The sequence below is a fragment of the Mirounga angustirostris genome, unplaced genomic scaffold (assembly GCF_029215605.1).
Source record: "Mirounga angustirostris isolate CCGP_5_RB_7025 unplaced genomic scaffold, mMirAng1.0.hap1 SCAF_16, whole genome shotgun sequence".
NCBI classification, from domain to species: Eukaryota; Metazoa; Chordata; class Mammalia; order Carnivora; family Phocidae; genus Mirounga; species Mirounga angustirostris.
This window is the reverse complement of record NW_026991724.1, coordinates 7,201,686-7,224,155: the sequence shown is the minus strand read 5'-3', so window position 1 is coordinate 7,224,155 and position 22,470 is coordinate 7,201,686. Positions and strand designations below refer to the sequence as shown.

The window sequence follows — 22,470 nt, the reverse complement described above, 5'->3', positions numbered from 1 at the left end:
CACACGGCACGGACGTCCTAACAATCTATAAACTAGTAGAATTAAGAAAATTCAGCAAGCTTTCTGAATATAAGATCAATATAAAGAAATCAACTGTATTATACCAGTAATAGTAGAGTAGAACATGCAATTTTTAAAGTACCATTTAAGAGCAAATCTAGCAAGATGTATGACTGTCATTTAAAAATCATAAAAATTTATTGAGAAACATAAAAGACCTGAAAAAATGGATATACTATGTTCACAGATTTAAACAACTCAGTATCAGTAAGATGGATTAATTGTATGTCTGCAACTATTTGTGGTATAATTTAGAAACTTCTAGTACAGTTGAAGATGTATCCTTACAGCTCAACAAAATCCAAGGTTTATACTCAAGAGACACTCCCACAGACTGTACAAGAAGACACGTAAGAATACTAGTGAAAGCACTTTAATAGCAGCAAAACTTCGCTATCTAAAACGACCATCAACAGGAAAATGCATAAAGTGTGGTACAGTCATACAATGGAATATTACATAGCAGATAAAATGAATAAAGAAGAGCTTCCTTTATCAACGTAACTGTGAAAAAAGTAAGCTACGGGAGGCTATACACATCATGCCAACTTCAAAGTAAAATATTTAGACATGCAAAATAATACAGTTTATGGATACTTACATATATATTAGAAGTACAAAATCATACATGGGGGGTTGGGGTAAGACACACAAGAAGGGTTCACCCACATTTGTAATGCATCATTTATTTAAAAAAATAACCTGAAACGAACACGGCAAGATATCCAAGTTAATAAAGTTGGAGGGTGGGTACGCGGGTGTTCATAGAGTCTGTACACTTCTGTGAATTTGAGATGTTTCTTTTACAGAGAGAATGGCAGTGTTAGCGAGCTGAACAGAGGTGACGCACATGCGTGTGGCACTCTCATCCCTCACGCTGTCGGAGGTGGTTCACACTGAGCCAGAGTGTTCCACGAGTGAGAGCAGCTCAGCCAGCTTGCTCTCCCACCCCATCTCTCCACCCTCAGTCTCACTTTCAGTGTCCTGTCTACCCGGGTGACTAGCTGCACTTGGAGGAAGGAGACTGGCCCCCTGGCCTCCAGCCTAGGCCACCTGCCCCACCTAGAATACCACCGAGGCGGGAGAGCGATGACAACAAGCCTTCCTCTTGCCTCCCCTTGCGCTCTCCACTGTGGACCATCTCCTTCAGTGACTTCACTGGGCGAGGCAGGCATGACTGTGGAGTAAGGCAGGATGTGCCATATCTGAATATCATTTAAAGGGCACCAATTTCCATCTGAGTGTGGTGGCAAAGGCAGCTTCCCTGGGATGTAGGGACTTGTTCTTCTGCTAAGCACAGAAAGCTCTCTGGTGTGTCCACCTGGCAGGGCAACGACATTGCCTTTATTAGTTTACCCCAAACTCTTTGTCGGGAAACAAATCCTGTGCTTTGAGCCAAAAACTCCATGGAGATTAAAGTGATTTTAAACTCCATTTATGAAGGGTCAGAAGAAGTTCAACTTTCTATCCTCACTCCTAAGTAACATTGTGTCGTGTTTCTTACAGTAAAACGTTAATAAATTTGTCATGAACAGAGAATCAGGGCTCACGCGGTCTACAAAATTAGATTTCTCGGGAAAACCTTGGCCTGAGCTCTTCAAGAGATGACCCTTTATGACCCAAAGCCACTAGAAATCCACACAAAGTGAAGTCCATCTATCACTTCACTCTGCATCCTGCATAGACCGGACAGTGTCTTCCCAGAGCCCTTGAAAGGAAACCCAAATTCCTTACCAGGACTTAGGTGGTCCTTCGTGACATGAGCCCTCACCCAGACTAGGTCCAGCTCGTTCATCACTGTAGCACCAGCACTCAACGCAGTGCCAGGTGCCTGATAAAGGCAAGAGGACACAGGACCTCTGCTCCTTCCCACCTCATCTCCCTCCAGCCTCTTAGTCTCCTACTACAAGTGGCAGTAAAAAAAAAATTTTAATTAAAAAAAAAAAAAAAAACAGAAATCTCCAGGAAGAAAATGTGCTTGCTCTGCAAAGGAGAAAATTGTGAGATCTCACGCTGACCCAAAGAGGGCTGAGAAAAGCAGCTGGTGACATGTCCTAAACCAGAAGGTCATGCACGGTATCCCAAAAGAAAGAGATGCAGACAGCCGAGCGCTGGGGCACAAATCCAACCATCAAGGCACAGGCAGGTCCCATTTTCTCCCTAATCCACCTGGCATACGGTTCCTCACTCTTCCACAGAATGACATGCCCCTGCAGACTCTGTGAACTCCAACAGTTGTGGACTACAGGTGCTCTGTCGCCGAAGGCCCGGCGGTCTTGCGTTAGTATACATCTTCGGTGACAGGTACTTCCAAACGACAGAATGCTCGCTGTGGGAGAGGTGGCCATTAGTGGGCAATCAGGGACGACTTCCTGCATTCCTTCTGCACGGTAGTGTCGTGCCATGGGCGACTAGAGGCCGCCAGGACCAGCTCAGGAGAGCCTCCCGTGAGCACGTCTGCCCAGCTCCACTTGGGTGACTGTCAGCTTGGTAGTTTGAAATCTGCCTTGGCAGGATGGCGTCCACCACAGACAATGGCAAATGCTACAAATTCGTGTCTTTTATGCTCATTTGTCAGGGCCAGTTATTAAACATTTACCAGCATACGACTAGCTATTGGTAACCATGTTAGTGTGTCTAAGACTTGGGTCCTCAAAGAGCAGACACAGAGCCTGGGTGAGAGCAGTGCATCCAGTGCAGACAGGTATTTACTGCTCTCCGAAAAGAATACTTTACATTTCCTATGGTGCTTTAAGTTTTCAGTTTCTCGTTAGTTTTCTGGGGAAAAAAACGGCATCCCTGTCAGCAAGGGCCCTGAATCTCACTCGCTTCTGCATCCTCAAAGACTTCACTCCACACATCAATCCCTCCCTCCTATCCAGCATTCTTTTCAAATATACCAGTTCCCAAGTGTCACTCACCATTTCCTTTTGATTTTGTAAGGCCCTCTCTCAACCTTACAATGTCCTTCCCTTCAGAGCCAAGCCTTTCCAAATATGCTTGCGTCCTCCAGCTCCCCATAAGCTCCTGCCCCCTCCTCGCCACGGGAAGCGGCTCTCAGGTCAGGGATGAAAGAGTAACCAAAGTCTCAAAGGGCGCCTCCGACCCTATTTGCTCCAGTAACACTCCCTCCTCTGGAACCCTTTGGGAACTCGGTGGCACCATTCTCTATGGTTTGCCCTCTCCCTCTATGCCTGCTCCTTCTCCATATATGGGGCTCCTTTTCTTGTCCTGAAATAGTGATGGACATGTATAGATGACCCACCCAACTGTCAGTTATCGATACCTCTGGGGAGTTCAGGGGTCTTAGGGTGAGAAGTCGACAAAACTTACAGACTGTCCAATGTTCTACCAAAATGTGGAATTTTAAAAAAATCAAGTGACCCCAAAGTTTCATCCTGCTCTATAAAACTCCTCTGGTAGGGGACGCCTGGGTGGCTCAGCTGGTTAAGTCTCTGCCTTTGGCTCAGGTCATGATCTCAGGGTCCTGGGACGGAGTCCCACATCGGGCTCCTTGCTCAGCGGGGAGCCTGCTTCTCCCTCTGCCTGCCACTCCCCCTGCTTGTGCTCTCTTGCACTCTCTCTGACAAATAAATAAAAAATCTTTAAAAACAAAACAAAACAAAACAAAAAAACCACCTCTGGTGGCCCACAACCAACACCGGCCCACAGGGTGCTGGTGGCCACATGCAAGCTGCTGTCTCCCAATTCTGTTCTCGTCCAGACGACTACTACGTTCTAGATGTGCATCCTCAGAAGCTGGAAAGCCCCCTCCACCCAGGGTCTTCTGCGCACACTTCAAACCCAGCACTTTACCACGCACCTCTGCTACACCCCCTCCCACTCAGGGCAGGGCCCCAGCAGCATGCAGACACAAGTGCCCGAGACCTCCTAGTCAGCCATGCTGATTCTGTGTTCAAACTCCCCTCAAATCTAGCCACTCGTCTGGATCCTCAAGCCACTTCTCTATTTCAGGTCTTCATTTACCACCGAAGTTAGGGCAAAAATCGAATGGGACTCCCTGGGTGTAATTTCCCTTCTCCAATCTATCCCCCAAACTATAATCAGAAAAATCTTACTAAAATACAAATCAAAACATATCACCCTTCCAACTAAGGCCCCTCCACAAATCACCAATCCCCATATTGAAATCTGCAACTGGTCACACAACACTGGAGAAAAACTCCAAATGAATTCAAAGCCATTTCTTATCTTCCTCCACCATGAGCCCTCACATTCCAGTCATGCCAGACAACTTGAAGCTCCCCAGAATGTATTCCGTTCTCACTGTTTGTCAAAGGTCACCTTGCTAAGTAGCTTTCTTGGAATGGCTCCTTCTTCCTGAAGGCCAGGCATAGGTGCCTTTTCTGTGTTCTCTACGACAGCTACCTCATCGTGGCGCCACAACATATTGTCATAGTCAACTCGTCAGTTTACTACAAGCTTCTAAAGGCAAAACGTCTCATTTCTGTACTTGTACTACTGACATGGAGGAAGGAGCTGCATAAATATTCATAAATCTCAGTCTCGAAAGGGCCCTCAGAACTAATTCTACTTCTTCCTCTGTCCCTTCATCAAATGCCTGTTATCCTGTGTAACCACCCTGCTAAGTGAATGTCCAGCCTCTTGAACACCTCTGATGATGGGGAAGTCGCTTACTAAACACCGACGTCAGCAAGGCCTCATTCTGGACATACACACAGAATTCACTAGAAGGAGCTCACAGATCACAGTCTGTTGACACCTCATCTGACAAGAAGACAAGCCCTTGCTGTGGCTGTGGCAGGAAGCTGGTGACATCGATTGCTGCCAGTTTCAGAAACACCTGGCAGAAAGGGCACTGGGGGTGCGGGGGTGCCTGCTGGAAATGAGTCTGGGAACGATAAAGTTGGGTCGTTTTCATATTGTTAACACAGCTGGGACTTCCCAAACTCTTTTTGCCCTAGCTTGTGTCTTCAATGTTTAAGCTCCAGAATCACCACATCGTCAAAAAGGAAAGTCAAATGGGACCATTTTGCCCTAATTCCAGGAAAGTCTAAGAGAACAGAGAAAATATCATTCAAGTCAATTATTTTATTGAAGGAGATAAGTTACGCCAATGCTAACTGATTGTTGGCCAAGGGAAGAAACGTGCTGGAAGTCAGATATATTGGCAGACAAGAGAGAGTACCTAAGGTTCCGCCCAAAAAATATTCAGCATCAGGGTTTCCGTATTTCTCCATGCGTCACTTTCCATTCAAAAGATTCTGGAGACAAAATGAGGTAAGATTCTTTTGGTTATCAACCAAGAGTCTTTAGGTCTTCTCTCAGCCAAGGCATCCAGGGAAAGTATACAGGCAAACCTCAGAGATACCACAGGTTTCGTTCCAGACCACCAAGATAAAGCAACACAACAAAGCAAGTCAAATCAATTTTTTGGTTTCCCAACATGTATAAAAGTTATGTTTACACAATATTGTAGTCTATTAAGTGTACAATAGCATTATGTTAAAGAACAACATACATGCCTTAATTCAAAAATACTTTATTGCTGAAAAGTGCTAACCGTATCATCTGAGCTTTCAGCAAGTCATAATCTTTTTGCAGGTGGAGGGTCTTGTCTCGATGTTGCAGCTTCTACATCAGCCCTTGCTGCTTCACCAAGCACTTTTAGGTTATAGAGATGGCTTCTTTCCTTTAAACCTCACAAGCCAACGTCTTCAAGCTTCCAACTTTTCATCTGCAGCTTCCTCACCTCTTAGCCCTCACAGAATTGAAGAGCTAGGACTTTGCTCTAGATTAAGCTTTGGCTTAAGGGGACGTTTGATCTTCTGTCCAGACCATTGAAACAAGGCTGTTTCGTTTTCTTAACATTCATGTGTTCCCTGGCACACACATTCAGCACTTTTAATTTCCTTCAAGAACTTTCCCTTTGCATTCACAACTTGGCTAACTGGTGCAAGAGGCCTGGCTCCAGCCTATCTTGGCTTTCAACATGCCTTTCTCACTGAGCTTAATCACTTCTAGCTTTTGACTTAGAGTGAGAGATGGGGGACTCTTCCTTTCACTTGAACACTGAGAGGCCACTGTAGGATTATTAACTGGCCTAATTTCAATATGTTGAGTCTCAAGGGATAGGAAGGCCCAAGGACAGGGAGAGACGAGGGAATGGCTGGTTGGTGAGCAGTCAGAATACACACAACGTTGATTAAGTTCACTGTCTTATACAGGCATGCTTTGCGGCACCCCAAAATCATTACAATAGTAACATCACAGATCACCATAAGAAATAGGATAGTAATTATAAAGTGTGAAATATTGTGAGAATTACCAAAACGTGATACAGAGACACGAGGTGAGAAATGATGTTGGAAAAAGGGCACCAATAGTCTTGCTCGACGCAGGGTTGCCACAAACCTTCAATTTGAAAAAAATGCATTATCTGCGAAGCTCAATAAAACGAAGCACAATAAAACGAGGTATGCCTCTAATTTATTTTTCAGATTCCTCTGCAGGATTAAAAAGTCTTTTTCGCATCGCATTGCCATGCTCCCTGCTCTTGGTCCTCTTTTCCATGTACTGGAAAATAAAAGGAAGGGGGGAGAGAAGAGACAGCAGATTATATTACCATTTATATCAGCTGAGTTAAATATTTTAAAATATTTGCAAAATAGTTTTTGCTGATAAAATTCTTTTTTGTCTTTTATTTCACGGAATCTGAAAGTGCAAACACAGTGCAGCACCTACATCCTAATAGGTGCACAAATATTTACTGAATTAATTTTCTCCCAAAATATGAATTCAGTAAATATTTAAGATGAGTGAGTTCTGTCCTGTTCTGCAGAAACTCACAATCCATTGAAGTCATCTAACCTCTGCTTGAACACTTCTAGCTATGAGCAGCTAACTACCTGAGAGGTAGCCTGTTTAATTGTTGGACCCTTCTACTCGTTCCAAAGGTTGTTTTTGTTTTTTAATGTTGAACCAATAAGTGTTTCCCTGTAAATTCTCCTACTGCCCTCTATTTCTTCTTGCAAATATCTGATTACAGAAAATCCACTTACTACCTTTTTTAGGCTGAACATTGCTGATTTCTACAAAGGTTCATAGAACATGGCTTCTGCCTTCTAATAGCTACCTTTTATAAGGTGCTTTAATATCAATATCCCTTATAAAAAATATCACAACCAGAATTAAAGACAGTGTTCCACACAGTCTGACAGATGTGGGCTATGGAGGACCTACTAGTTCTTATGACCTAGACATTTTATTTCTATAAATATTATCAAGAGTAATTGGCTCTTGGCAACCATATTATCCTATTAGTTCACATGGAAACCTATATTCAGCTGAACCTCCCAGGATCTTTTCATTATGAATAGTCATCAAACCTGATTCTCTCCAAATCCTACATTTCTGTAGTCAGTTGGATCTAAGTGCAGTTTTCACCTTGGAGGTTTTCAGCCTAGTATTTGGATCTGGCCAGTAGGTTATAAGTAACAGGAAATACACAGCCTGGCACTTAGAAAAAGCACTGTTTAAAGCAGAGAAATGTGAATATAAGTGTTTTTGTATGGATATATATACATGCTTATATACACCGATAGACATATTTTAAAAGTGAATGAAGGGTCCCTATGGAAAAAGGAAAAAAGTAAAAGTAAATTCAAGTTGAAAAAACTAAGTATATGTGAACAACTAAGCATCAAAATCTTTTAGGAGCCAGAGATATGGAAAAAGGCCGCAGAAATGAAAATCAATGATAGAGAGCTGAGTAGGGACTCAACTGGGTCCCCTGCCCCGGACCTCTGAGCCAGTGCTGGGAAGGTTCATGCTTACTGCATCTTCGGGTCCCATAACCTCAAATAAGAAGAGCTAGGCTAGATCATCTCTCAGAAGTTTTCTAGATCTAAAGTTTTGATTGAAGAGTTCTAACATAGCCTCTGGAATGATAGTTTTCAAACTTTTTTTTCTTCTTCATCAAAGGGCCACTTCAAATTACAGATGAAACACCAGGTCCCTTTAACCAAAATCATTCCTTTTATCTGTCACACATTAATTTTCCTCCTAAGATTGTCAGGGGGAAAGAGCATTTCATCACTTTAAAAACTATTTTTTTAAAAAAAGGCACTGTTCTAGAACATGGAGGGATACCTACTCTGAGAAAAACATTTGGTATCTATCTTTAATCACATATACTGGACTGCCTCCAGCAATCGGGTTGGGAAGAGGGTTGTAAGGGTAAATCTTCAGAAGATAATACTTTGTAGGCAGCCAAAATAATAAGTTAAAGAGCAAATTAAAAATATAATCTATGTTAAAATGTATGTTAAGATATCCCCAAAGGGAGTCCAGATGGCCTTTGAATAAAAGAAAAAAAAAGGATGAACACGATGTTATTCACAAAACTTCAGTGAACAACACAACCAAACCAAACCGAATCGAAAAATTAAGAGGGACAAAACAGGATGCTGCAAAAGTAGTATTAGTGATTATTTCGATAGAAAGAACAAAAGCAGCGACACAGCAGCAAACAGAGGCTAAGGGAACTGGCCAGACCCTTTTTCTAGTTGAAAGTGTCAAGGAATGAAGTACTCAAATGGTACATGAAGGAGATGGTTAGAGGAGCACGTGAAAGGCAGGAAATGGTCAACTAGAAAGCATTAAAGGCAGAGAGGAAATAAATGAGTGCAGGTTCAGAGGACTGAAGGAGGAAAGAACAGACAAAAACATTTATAAATCAGGTAATTTACCGACATAAAAACCACACAGAGGACTTAGAAAATAAGTCAAGGAGAAAATCCAGAATTTATATGAAAACAAACTCAAAGTAAGAAAAATATCTACAACATTCTACCTAATAGTCACTAACAGCTCAGGACCACCTGGGAAGAAAATTTCAAATAAATGCCTAATCTAAAATTTTGCAATTGGTAAAATGGCAAAAATTACTGAACTGTTAGAAAAAGAAAAAAATCTAAACTTAGGGAAAAAGTGATCTGACACAACTGAAAGCATGTGAGAAATAAACAGTTGTACTGAATAAAGTAGTGTGGGCTTCTTTTTCCCATCATCTTATTAAAACGGGAACAAAGCCCTAAGTTCAGTTTTCATATAAACTAGCTTTACATGTAAATAGGAAGAAAAACTCTTTGAAAGTCAATTTAAAACACTTCTGTATGTACACATTTGTGCAAAGAAAATTATCACCCTGAACTGAGAACTCCAGAAAGTTCTTCAAAATGGTAAAGACACTGGAAAGGGATTCTGGGAAGGAAAAAAAAAAGCTTCAGATTGAAATATACAAAAGTTGAAGATAGATGCTGGACAGCTCAAATATTATAACTAATACCTTTCAATATGAGGCTAATAGGAAAAAATTTCAAAAATATAGAAAAGGAAAGAAAACTGGACGGCAGGTGTTCAGTAGTTACAGATTTTTAAAGGTTTGGGACATAAAACAACTGATGTACAAAACAGAAATGGAGTTAAATTTAAAGATTTCAAAAGCACTCTGCTATATGCCCAAGTCCAAGTCATGGCCTAAAACCGGGTTCAGGAAATGAGTCTTTCCGGCCAAGTCAAACTAGATCCGTGTGTCTCATACATGCCATGGTTATGAAGAATTCACAATTCTAAACCTGTGAGGAGCCCAAGCCTAGCTCCTGCCACGTTCTATGAGGAAGCGGAGGCCCAGAAAGTGTTAGTTACCTGCTATGGCTAATAGCTGACTGACCAAAGTCTTTCTACTAAACAAATTCAGTTTCCTAGCCCTTACAATTCATCCAAAGGAGTTACAATGATTATAATAAGGAAGTCGTTTTCATTTATGTGCATGCAAAAAAAAAACAAAAGACAAACAAACAAAAAAACCCCCAGCAATGTCCTTTCATTTCTCCTCTTGGTTTTAGGGGAGAACATACATATAAAGTGTCAATTCTCCCTGTTATACTAAAATTTGGAATAAAAATTAGTAATGGTATTCTAAATATTGCTCAGAAATGTTCTATTCTACTGTTCAACCATTTTCATCCTCTAACACTTTTCTTACCTCCTTCTTCAAGCATTTTCTCATCTCCCGATCGAGATCATTGCAATGACCAAAATATTTCAGAATGCTGTGCTAAAAGGAAGAAGAGGGGTAAAATATTTCATCCCATAATATGCTAAGGTCTCTGGCACATAGAATTTAAATACTTATTCCTAGAGAAATGGGTTTAATGTGTCACCATCCTGTTAATAAGCAAACAGTTAAATCACAGGTATAAAATATACAAATAAACGGACTTATCCTGGCCTTCCTAAAAGGAGGGATAAACGCTGTATAGGTAGAAATGAAAACTAAAAAGATTTTTCCTTGATAAAAGGGAAGCCTATTAACCTGCCCAAACCTCACGAGGACAGAGTGTAAACAATTCTGTTTTCTAATAGCCCTTTCTTTAATGGCATGTGAAAATCACAGCACAGCCATCTCTACCACAGGGAGCGATATCTAAGTGCAGTGTGGCCGTATTAACAGGACCACTGACTTCTTCACTAGCAAACATTCTGTCCCATTGAAGAATTACCTGATAAATGCTGGGGGCCAACACTAATTTTCTCATTTGCCTCCATCCAAAATGTCATCAAAATACATCAGAAACACATAACACTATTATTAAATGGCCTATATGGGCCACATAAGTAAGCCACTAATCCACAATGTAAGAAAACTTATATGTAAAGTTCGAAGTCTGCTTTCTTTGCAAAGCAAAAATAAAAATCTCATGGTTTCAAGGCCTATGATGATTATCATGGCAAAAAGTATGAATGCTATGAAGCAGATTAAGATGAAGACTGAAGTCAAGAACACAAATTTTAGTCGGGCTATAATTAATGTATTTGCACATCACGATTTTTAAGGAACGGGTAGGACAGCATGTTGATGTCCTATAATGACATGCCATAAGTGCTGAACTTGTAATAATAAGCACCTTTTCCTTTTCTTTCTAATTAAGGCTTTCACGGAAACCAGACAACACGTAATTAATAAACTGTGCCTCATGCTAGTCCTTTCTTTCACCGCGACGGTAAATGTCCTTTTCTGGTCCACAGTGAATAAATGGGTTATTTTTTCTGGCAAGCATTTAAGGTAAACTAAGATCTCCTACTGGTTACCTAAGGACCTTTTCAGAATAAGTATCTCTTATGTATTTTTCTTAAACTATTTCCTTGACAACAAATGAACAGGAACCATGCATTTCCCACACCTTCTGGTGAAGCAGAACTAACAGAAAGGATTAGACTTTCAGAACGTAAGGCAATATTTCATAGTTTGGTTTACACTGACTCATATCATCCCATAGACATACATCTAATTTTTAAATCCAAGACAGAAGTTTTGTTTTGTTTTGTTTTTTGCTTTTCCAACATTTAAACCCGAAGAAGAATTATACTCTCGTGACATTACATGAAAAACAAAACCAAAGTGCTCCACTGGAATTGGTTTATGAAATGCCCGGGGTCTACAATTCTCTTATATACACATGGCATAAACCTCTAGTGTGCGATGTCTATTTCTAGAGAATCAAACCGACTGAGAAATTGATTGAATAAATGAATCAATCAACTGATACCTTGAAGACAATGTCCCAAGCACTAGAGATACAGCAGTGAGGAAGGTGGACCTGGGCCCTACTCTCAGTACATGGTCAGAGGGAAGAGCCAGCTAATGAAGTGATTGCTATAAAGCAGTAGTTTTCCAAGTGTAGTCCAGAGACACCCACGAGTTCCCAAAACCTTTCCAGAGCATGTACACGATAAAAACTATTTCCCTGATAATCAAAAATCTTGTTTTGTTCATTTGCATTCTCTCACAAGGCTACCATAGAATTTTCCAGAGGCCGCACAGACAGCAATATCACCAAAGACTGAACATGAGGCAGATAGGAGGATCTGGCTATATCCTATTAAGCCAGGCATTAAAGAGAATTGCAAAACTGCAAAAGCAATGTCATTCTTTTCACCCTCTTGTTTTGGAAAATAAGATCTTTTTTATGAAAAATCACTACGTTAACATGTATTGGATTTATTATTGTATTTTTATGTAAATTAATATTTTTTAAATTTCTAATTCCGTAAATATTGGTAGCTATAGCCCACATACACAAAAGTCATCTGGGGTCCTCAATAATTTTTAAGAGCATAAAGGAGTCGTGAGACCAAAAAGTGTGAGAACTATCTTAAAGTAGCAACTGTATTATGTGTGGGGTTACTGGAGTACAGAGCGACTACGCCAAGAGAATGTAGGCCAGGAAAGGAGAAAAGGAAGAGGAAATAACAAATGACACTGAATAAAACCTGGAGGATGGTGAGACCTGGTCTCGCACACAGGAAGCGGAGATAGTGGGGAGGGCTCTAAGACAAGCAAGGAGAAAGCAAGCACAAAGGCTTAGAAGAGGGAAGCGCATTCCGGCACAACTGGACACAGGAGCAAGCAGAAGAGGTGCAGGAGGGTGGTGAGGCGCAAGGGGTGAGTAGGGGACAGGTTCATGAAGGCCCTGAAACAACACAAAGTAAGAAATTTAGATTTGATAACCGCAGGCAAAGGGAGCCATTAGAAGGGAACAATGAGTCAACTTACGTTTGAATGATCACTCCAGTGCAAGTGAGCGGGGACAGAGAAGAGGACAAAACGGTCAAGGGGCTAGGGTGGCCCCACTAAGATAACACTGGAATTAACTGGTGTTAAGAACAGACACATAAGGGCGCCTGGGTGGCTCAGATGGTTAAGCGTCTGCCTTCGGCTCAGGTCATGATCCCAGGGTCCTGGGATCGAGTCCCGCATCGGGCTCCCTGCTCAGCGGGAAGCCTGCTTCTCCCTCTGCCTCTCTCTCTCTCTGTCTCTTATGAATAAATAAAATCTTTAAAAAAAAAAAAGAACAGACACATAAATCAGTGGAATAGACTAGAGAGCCCAGAAATAGACCCAGCCAGATACGGTCAAGATAATTCAGTAGGGAAAGGATGGTCTCTGCAACAAATTGTCCTGGAACAACTATCCACAAAGAAAGAAACACTGGCCCATACCTCACACAATACACAAAAATTAACCTGAAATGAATCACAGCCCTAGATGTAAAAGCTAAAACTCTACAACTTCCAGGAGAAAAAAAAACAGGAGAAAAATCTTTGTGACCGGGAAACATATAAAAATACTTGGAAGGAAAAAAAAAAAACCCACAACAACAACAACAAAACCTCCCACAAACAATAAGAGAAAAAAACCTGGTAATTAGACCTCATCAAACTTAGAAACTGCTCTTTGAAACACAACCTTAAGAAAATGAAAAAGGATGCTACAGACTAGGAGAACATATTCACAATACACTCATCAGACAAAGGACTTGTGTGTCGAATGAAAAAAAAAAAGAATTCTTAAAACTAAATAAAGCAAACAACCCAATTTTAAAACATGGGCAAAAGAAAAATAATAATAATAGATAAAATTTAAATTAAAAAAATAAAACAAAATATGGGCAAAAGACTTTATATGAGTGGCCAATAAGCACATGAAAAGATGCTCAAAAACCAGCCACCAGGGAAATAAATCTAAAACCAAATGAGACACTAGTGCAGACCCATAAAATGATTAACGTTAAAAAGACAGTATCAGGGCGCCTGGGTGGCTCAGTTGGTTAAGCGACTGCCTTCGGCTCAGGTCATGATCCTGGAGTCCCGGGATCGAGTCCCGCATCGGGCTCCCTGCTCGACAGGGAGTCTGCTTCTCCCTCTGACCCTCCTCCCTCTCATGCTCTCTGTCTCTCATTCTCTCTGTCTCAAATAAATAAATAAAATCTTTAAAAAAAAAAAGACAGTATCAATTCTTGATCTAGATGTATGCTGAAAAGAGTCTGCCTAAAGTTTACCGTCAAACAACAATCTTTGAACCAACAAAAATATCTAACTTCACAGGTCACAGGTGTTACTTACCACCTTACCATTAGTCTTTAAATTTTACTCATTTAAATGATATTTACTATTATTATAATTTGATATATGTACAGTTTATGAATATCATGAGGAAAATAACACATCATGCAAAGTTAAAGAAATACAGAAATGCTCCTTATAACTGTCTCATATGTCAAGTATATGGGAAAAGCTAAATATTTGACATCTGTAAAAATATCAGCTTAATTTAATGATTTCCAAAAATTGGCTTCCTTTCTATTTTGGTCCAAACCATGGAATTTTACTTCCATTCCACTAACAAGTAAGCAAACGTGACAAATTAGAACAATCATAATTTAAATCTAGCTAACATCTATTATAAAAAATGTTTCAATCTCCTTTAAACACAGAATAGTAGACATCAAGGAAAATCTTAGAAAAATCTTAAAATAATTCCATTATGATCAGAAGAGTCAAAATTCAACATAAGCGTTCTAGTGCCCTGTAATTTAAAAAAGGAAAGTATTTTATTGTAAGAACGTGGATTCTAACTATTACATATCATTTCAGAAGTTCCCTAACAAACTACCACGCTTGATTTTTACTAATCATGAAAGGAGATGGTGTCTGAAAAATCACAAGCATCAGTTACTAATCTTTAGTAAGCCAAGATCCACTGTATTATCATTCCTTTCCATTAGTGGAGGTAACATTTTACATCAGTGTGTTGTACTTAAGTTTCATTTTTGCTTTATGGTCATTTTTCTGAACTCTTACATTTTTGTGACATTCCTTAAGCAAGTTAATCAAGACGTTGCATTCTTCAGTGTGCAAGTGTGGAGATAAGTCAGGATGCATCTTTAGGAGGTGACGGAGCACAGCAGAGCAACCTGTGGATACAAGAGTGTCTTGAATATGTGTGACTGTATTTGTTAATGCGACCTAAAACTATTTCAGTACAAACGTGCAGTGAGCTTTATCAGAAAAGAATGTTGACCTTAGGCAAATTATTAAACCTGAGCCTCAGCTTCCTTATCCAACAATTTAACAGATTCAACAAGTCATCAGGTGCTGTTTGGAGAACCTGCAGGTTCAGAAAAAAGCAGAACTCCTCAAGAGACCCAATCCTGGAAATAAATGCTCCAGCAGAAACAGCTAGCCTATATTAATAAGCCTGATTTCAATTATTTTCCCCACATTCCTGAAATTGACTACAATTCATTTTGTCCAGTTGAAATTCTATAAAATAAGAGAATTGGTTTATTAATCCCTTAAAAATGTATATTCCTCTGAGGGAGTTAAAGCCTCATTAGCCAATCTCACTTTAGTGTCAATTCATATGGACTGCTTTCTTATTCCTAATATCTGGCTGAGAAAATCCAACTAAACAATGAAGAGAAACAAAAAGCAGATGGGAAAAAAGTTTCTCAATTTAGCAGATATATCCATAAAATGCAATTATTACAATGAAAGCAAGAAGCTGAAATCTCAGAAATTAAATTTAATTGGTTCTTTCACAAAGTAGAAAATTAGCAGCCAACGTCAAAGGAAAAGCATTATTTTGAAGTGTCTGCCACAGTTATGAAGCACTATTTACCTCTTCCTTTTTTTTAACCTATTCTTTTTAACTTGGAAAACATTACCAAAAAAAAAGAACCAATTAATGTTTTAATCTTTTACAAGTTTCAAGAAAGAAAACCTAGGAGAAAATAATGACTTTGGTTGGGCAAAGAGTTCTTAGATAGGTCAAAAGCACAATTCACAAAAGAAAAATTTGGTAAAATCTTATCAAACTTAAAAAACTTTCTCACTTCAAAATACACCATTAAGAAAATGAAAAGACGGAGTAAAAGTACAACATAGGGAATGTCGTCAATAATATTGTAATATATTTATCATGGTGAGCATTTCATAATGCATATAATAAAAAAAGAAAAAGAAAAAGACAAGCCACACTTTGGGTGATAATGACATGTTAATGCAGGTTCATCAGTTGTAAAAACATACGACTCTGGTGGGGGATGTTGATAGTGGGAAGGCTGTGCATGTGTAGTGCAGGGGGCAAATGGGATCTCTGTACTTTCTGTTCAATTGTGCTGTGAACCCAAAACTGCTCTAAAAAATAAATACCCTACAAGCTACAGACTAGGAGAAAACATCTGCAAATCATATATGAAAAAGGACTTGTTATCTAAAATATCTAAGCAATGCTTATAAACAATCTAACATTTAAAATGGACCCCAAAAATGGGCAAAAGATTTGAATAAATACTTCAGATTAAAGATGATAGAGGAATGGTTAATTAAGCACATGAAAAAATGCTGAACACCATTAGTCACAGGGAAATGCAAACTAAAACTACAATGAGATGGTAACTACACATCTGCCCACATAGCTATAATCAGAAAGTCAGACAATAACAAGCATTAGTTAGGATGCAGAGAAAACAGACCTCATGCATTGCTAGTGGAAAGGTAAAATAGTACACACTTAGGAAAACAATTTGTCGGTGTCTTAAGGAGTTACACACAAACTTACCAAAGGACCCAGACCACAGAAACCGCACTCCTAAGAATCCACCCAAAAGAAATGAAAACACATATGTACACAAAGACATGTATGTGAATGTTCATAGCATTATTCATTATAGCCAATACTGGAAACAATCCAAATATCCAATAACCTGGTAACTAGACACACAAATGTGGTATATCTAGACAATGGAATATTATTTGGCAATGAAAAGGAATGCACTGATACAGACACCAACATGGATGAACCTCAAAAGCACCAAGATAAATGAAAGAAACCAGATTCAAAAGACTATATGATCCCATTTATGTGCAATGTCTAGAAAAGGCAAAACTGTAGAGAAAAAAAGCTGATGTGTTGCCTGGGCCTGAAAGTCAGAGTGAGGATTATTTGCCATTGGGCACAAAGGAATATTTTTACGTGATAAAAATGTTTTAAAATAGGATTGTGGTAGTGGATACACAACTGCAGTTCACTAAAATCACTGAACTCACTTACAATCGGATGAATTTTATATGTAAATGGTACCTTAACAGAGCTAATACCAAAAAGTTCAAGAAATTCAAACTGCCTATCTACCTTCCACTCACAAGTATAATCCTTAAAAATATCTAAACAAATAATTCCAGAGAATTATAGTATTCCTACTATTGCAGACCTCAATTTATAAAAATATCAGTAGATCACTGTTCCATTGAGTGACTTCACTTAAGTGCACGCGCACACACTCACGTAGCACGCAACAGCTGAAGATCTCGTATCAGCCGGTTGTGCACCAGTAAGTGTTTGAAATGGAAATTGGAAATGCAGCCAAGTTCAAGTTTGGTTTGCCTGCGACTGACTACAAAGTCTTTTTAATGACATAATCTTTTTGCCTCAGAAAGACGGTATCTCATCTAGTCTAGCAGTTTAAATCATCTAATATTATACCAATATTATGCATCTACACCTATTAGTTATCTGGTTATCTGATTTCAGCCTCACTTTCTTCTGAAGGAAGATGTATACTTGCTTAGCCACCTAGAAAATGTCTTTTTATTTTGTAAATATATTTGACAAAAAATTTTTACATATTTCTATCAACCAGCCCTCAAATGCATGCTTTTACAGTTCAGAAACAAGCTCACAATGTACTGAAATTACCTTGTTAATTGGCAAATTAAATACTTTAGAAGACACTTTGGCTGCTGAGATAAATACATGCATGTTGTATGTAAGTTATAAATGCATACATATCACAATGTATATTTTTCCTCCCTCTATTACAAAAGTTTATGCCACTGTAGGCCCAGCCAGGGTGCCAATAAGACATCTTCCCTTCTACTTACTTATCCTACATAACTATATCCAAGAAGAAAATGGTTTCATATGGTTTCCTTTTCCTAGTCTTCTTGGTAAAAAGCTAAGCTACTACTTAACTTAGAGTTCTAAACACTGACCAAATCCCTTACCTAATGAATTGCTTGCTTTGCCAGTCATTCCCCTCTTTCCTCTACCCTTTTTCGTGAGATACCCTCTTCTTCTTCTTTCCCTCGATCCACCCTGTGCCCACACTTCCTTCCGGCACCTGGTGTCATCTGGCTTCATGTAACCATTGGTGCTCACGCAGGTGTACTGCCAGACTGCTGGGTGTAATCCACAAAGCACAGCTATAAAACAATGGCATTGTTCTGCTGATGTGAGTGCTGGTTTCTTCCAGCAGTCATCTTTAAAAGCCTATTCTAATCAGCATTATTGTAACTCAAAGTAACTTACGAACTGAAGAAAACTAAATGTATATTCCATATTCTTATTTTAAGATTCCTTCAAAGCCATAAGAATATATCTATATTATTAGGGTAGAAAATAATTTGTTGAAACATTTACTACATGCTAGACACAAGTTATTAGAATCCTTCCAATAACTGTAGCAAGTAGGTACCTTTATAAATTCAGCGGAACCATAAGAAATTGCCTTCTTGTAGTTCAAATATGCATTACTCACACTTTCATAGTAAAACTAAGCCCCAGGTCACATAGTAAGTGGCAGAGTTACTACCCAATGCAATCTCTCACCAGGACAGATCATTCCCATGTTCAAAACAGGAAAGACATGCCTTCCCAGCAGTTTGTGGAAGAAATAAATACAGAGAGTAAAAATTATTTCCCAAAGAGCCTCTGGTTGGCTACAAGTTCAAAAGACACTAATTCTTGGCCTAGCTTCCAAAGAAGTCAATGTAGTATTATCCCGTATAATTAGAAATAGTCTGTCTCCCTCAAGAGAAAGAACAGTACTGTTTTTGTCCTGATCAATCAAGTCCAAAATAATTGACAATGTAAAAATCTGGGGAGAGTGCTCGGGATGAAGATGGCTTTGACTCCAGGTTTAAACAGGAAGCCATTAATGAAACTGGGAATATTTACCAATTTAGGGAAGCTCACATTAGAGGAGACAGATAAAAGAAACAACCTGGTTCACTAAGACAAACAATGGATTGGCAATCAAAAGTTGTAGACTTATCTGTCCGTAAATTCTAACACTTTGGTTACTTAATCTGAGACCTAAGTCTCTTCCGTAAATTGGAATTAGCTCTTGACCTGTATCTCTGGGTGGTCATAAGGTTTAAAATAACATATGTGGAAGCATCTGAAATAGTGAGCAGTAAGTGTGATATATGTAAAGTATTATTTGTATATCTGAAATACTCTGTCACGGGATGGGAAAGGCTGAACTGAATTTACAGTGGTGTTTCCAAAGCCCTTCCCAGAACAGGATTGGAAACCAAAGGGTGAATGTTAACAAAGGCAGATGTCCTCTTCCTGGAGCTGTCCAACAATGAAACAGGCTGCTATGTGAAGTTCTCGGTTATCTGTCCTCATGTACCCCAAGGAGACTGGCTACATCAATTATGGACGCCACAGCTTATTCTTGCATTGCATTCTTAAGTTTGCTCTCAAATCGAAGTTCACAATTAAATGATTTTAACCTATTTCCAAAAATAAAATTCACAGTCAATGAATAAAAAACTTGTCACCACTAAAAATACACAAAACAATTTCAAAAGGGTAGTACCAAAATCATTAACATCAGCCGCACTGCTGAACAAAGATGAAGGGAACATTCATTTGTGATAAGACTTCATGCATGGGTGTTTGTACTAATAAAGAGGAATAAATTCCATTCAAACTGTTATCATTTAAACACAAAACTTCAGTCCCACCTTTACCTTGGCATTTAGAAAACATCAAAAGGGTTAACTTGGCACAGTTACAATGGTTCCCTCCCCACCTCAACTCCACCCACTGCCTTAGGTGTGCACACATTTATACCACAACAGCCACTGAAACCCTTAAAAATGTTCAGCTGTGACAAGCCGATGTTTCAATAACTGGAGGACAGGCCCCTGCAAAGCAATTTTAACTTTTACTTGGGGGGTAAGCTGGGAGTTTAGAAGCAGTTCAGTACTCTCACGTAAAAATTATAGGCTTATTTTAGTCACTCCACCTTATTCGACCAAGACTGAGGTAAAATTTTCCTAATGAGTATTCCATGATAGACAGGTTTCAACCACCAGGTGGCACAATTTTAGAAAATAAACCAAGAGTAACCAATGCATTAACTCTAGTAAAGAAAAGTAAGCATTCTAGGGGCGCCTGGGTGGCTCAGTCGTTAAGCTTCTGCCTTCAGCTCAGGTCATGATCCCAGGGTCCCGAGATCGAGCCCCACATTGGGCTCCCTGCCCGGCGGGAAGCCTGCTTCTCCCTCTCCCACTCCCTCTGCTTGTGTTCCTGCTCTCGCTATCTCTCTCTCTGTCAAATAAATAAATAAAATTTTTTAAAAAGAAAGAAAAGTAAGCATTCTAAATAACATTTCAGCAAATATATAGTCACAAGGAGGAAACCCCTTATTTTAATGCCACTTGGGTTTCCTTTCAAAAGATTCTGCTGTTCGGTGGCTGCACCAGAAAGAAATTTATACTACAGCTGCAATTTCTAGTGTCATTCTAAAACAAACAAAAAACGAGTCCAGAAAAGTCTCTTGGGCAAAGTTTGAAGAAGCTGTTCTCTAGGAAGAACTGTAAACTTAATGCTTTCTAAAACATATCTTTTTTAAAGTCTACTTTTCAGAAAGCACCGGAATTAGTTAAATTAATATTTCTGCAATTTTATTTCAAACTGTGCACCATGTTCAGCAGAGGCAGCAGACATAGCAGGGTATATTACCTACCCTACCCTTTTCTTTGCAGTTGCAAAGTAACCAAATCTAAACACATGCTATGGAGTGACTAGTGCTCCCAAATACAGACCATGCCCCACTGTTACTGAGAGCAACCCCTAGGCTGCCTGGGCAAAAGGACTATAGGGCTCTTAAGTTCCACCACACAGTTTTTAAGGAATGGGCCAAGCTGTAGCTTTTCCTGAACACTCAGTAGATGCTGGGCATTCTGCCAAATCACCTGAATTTCAGAGGGAAAAAATCAGTCCATATACCCCAAAGAACACACAGGCTAGGGAGGGAATATTCTTGTAAACACATATAGTAAATGTCCAATAAATGTTTACCAAATGTTGAATTTAGGATTATAGATCTGAGAATTGGTTCACACGTCAACATAGTTTAAAAAAAAAAAAAAGACGAAAATAAGGCTCATCTGAAATAAACCAAACAAGTGCAGAAGTCTGTATGTATAGGAAAAGAGATACAAGGGGCATCACAACACAAGTTTGCCAGGGCAAACTTCTTTTATGCACTTAAAATTTTAAATGAAGGTTTCCAGAACTCGGATTTACTTGACTCTTCATAAAGCACCTGCTGTAACCTACAAGCACGGCAAGTTTTAAACCCAGTAAAAGGGATCTGAATGCGTCCTTTCCTTGAAAAGTGTACTGACGAGGATCTCACTGGACTCCCACTTCGCAAGACAGACTGGTGGCAACTTTCACTGCAGCTGAGATGTGCCCTAACAAGGCCCCCACCTTCCACATGCAGATCCTAAACTCCTAGAGGACAACCATAATAATCATACAGTTCATTGAGTGCTCACCGCGTCAAGCACTGTGAAGGGCTTCCCTTCTCACCATCGAGGCCGTGGGTTATACCCATTTTACAGGCGTGGAAGCCGAGGCTCAAGGAGGGGAAGAGCCCGCCCCAGATCACTAGGCTCGCGAGTGGCGGGACAGACTGCCGCAGAGAGCGAAAGGTCTAGGCCAAAGCATGCTCTAAAGTACCAGCGCACCCTCAGCAAGTGCCTGTGGGCGCAGAGCCCGGGACAGACCCCCAGCCGCCCGCGCGGTGCACTACTCGGGGGACTGCCTGCGAGCTGAGAGCCAAGGCCACCCTGAAGGCCAGCGGCCGCACCTTCCAGGTCCCAACCTCCGAGAGCGGCAGGGGGTGGGAGGGACGGGACGCGGCGGGGCGCGCGCGAGCAGGGGTCGAGGGGAGGGGCAGGTGGGTGTCCCGCGGCCTCCGCAGACACCGCGGGCAGCGAGAGAGCGTTCCTCGGAACGGCCCGGACTGCCGAGACTCACCCGACTCGCGGCCACAGCAGGAGGGCTGAAGCGACAGTCACCAGCGAAGACTCCCCACTCAAAGGCCGGCAGCCAGGACGCCGGAGGTGGGCCAGCTCCCGGCGGCGAAGGCTCCCACGCCCTCCACAGCTGACCCCTCACGCAGGGCTGGTTCGGCCCCCGCGGCTCCTGGCCTCTGGGGCGCATGCGCCATCGGCCTGGACGGGCCCACTTCTGGGCGCTGTCGGGGAGGGAGAGCGAGTGCACGGAGGCCAGGCGGGGCCTAAAAACAGCAAGCCGAACCAACAAGCCAGATTTAGGGGGCCGAGATTAACTGCACTGAACTCATGTTCTCCGCTAACAAGAGTGATGCGGGGACTCGGCGTGTTTCACTTCTGCCGCTCCCCCACGCGGCCCCCTGTGCCCAGGGTACAGTCCAAGAGAGAGCTCCGGGGGGGCGGGGCCGGAGGACGGCGGGA

General features: G+C 40.7%; 1 protein-coding gene across 3 annotated transcripts; it reads right to left on the bottom strand.

Moving 5' to 3' along the window:
- Positions 1 to 417: 417 nt before the first annotated feature.
- On the bottom strand, positions 418 to 22,384 carry CMC2 (C-X9-C motif containing 2). Of its 3 annotated transcripts, XM_045890690.3 has the most exons (5): positions 22,013 to 22,336; positions 16,511 to 16,540; positions 14,749 to 14,861; positions 10,091 to 10,162; positions 418 to 6,618 (listed from the first exon to the last, which is right to left on the bottom strand). In XM_045890690.3, the coding sequence occupies exons 3-5, from the start codon at positions 14,827 to 14,829 to the stop codon at positions 6,532 to 6,534; spliced, it is 240 nt and encodes a 79-aa protein (XP_045746646.1). In that variant the 5' UTR covers positions 14,830 to 14,861; positions 16,511 to 16,540; positions 22,013 to 22,336; the 3' UTR covers positions 418 to 6,531. The 3 variants fall into 3 exon arrangements, with proteins under 3 accessions (XP_045746646.1, XP_045746647.1, XP_064437743.1); XM_045890691.3 differs by lacking the exon at positions 16,511 to 16,540 and having other exon boundaries at positions 22,013 to 22,281; XM_064581673.1 differs by lacking the exons at positions 14,749 to 14,861; positions 16,511 to 16,540 and having other exon boundaries at positions 22,013 to 22,384.
- Between the last annotated feature and the right edge of the window lie 86 nt (positions 22,385 to 22,470).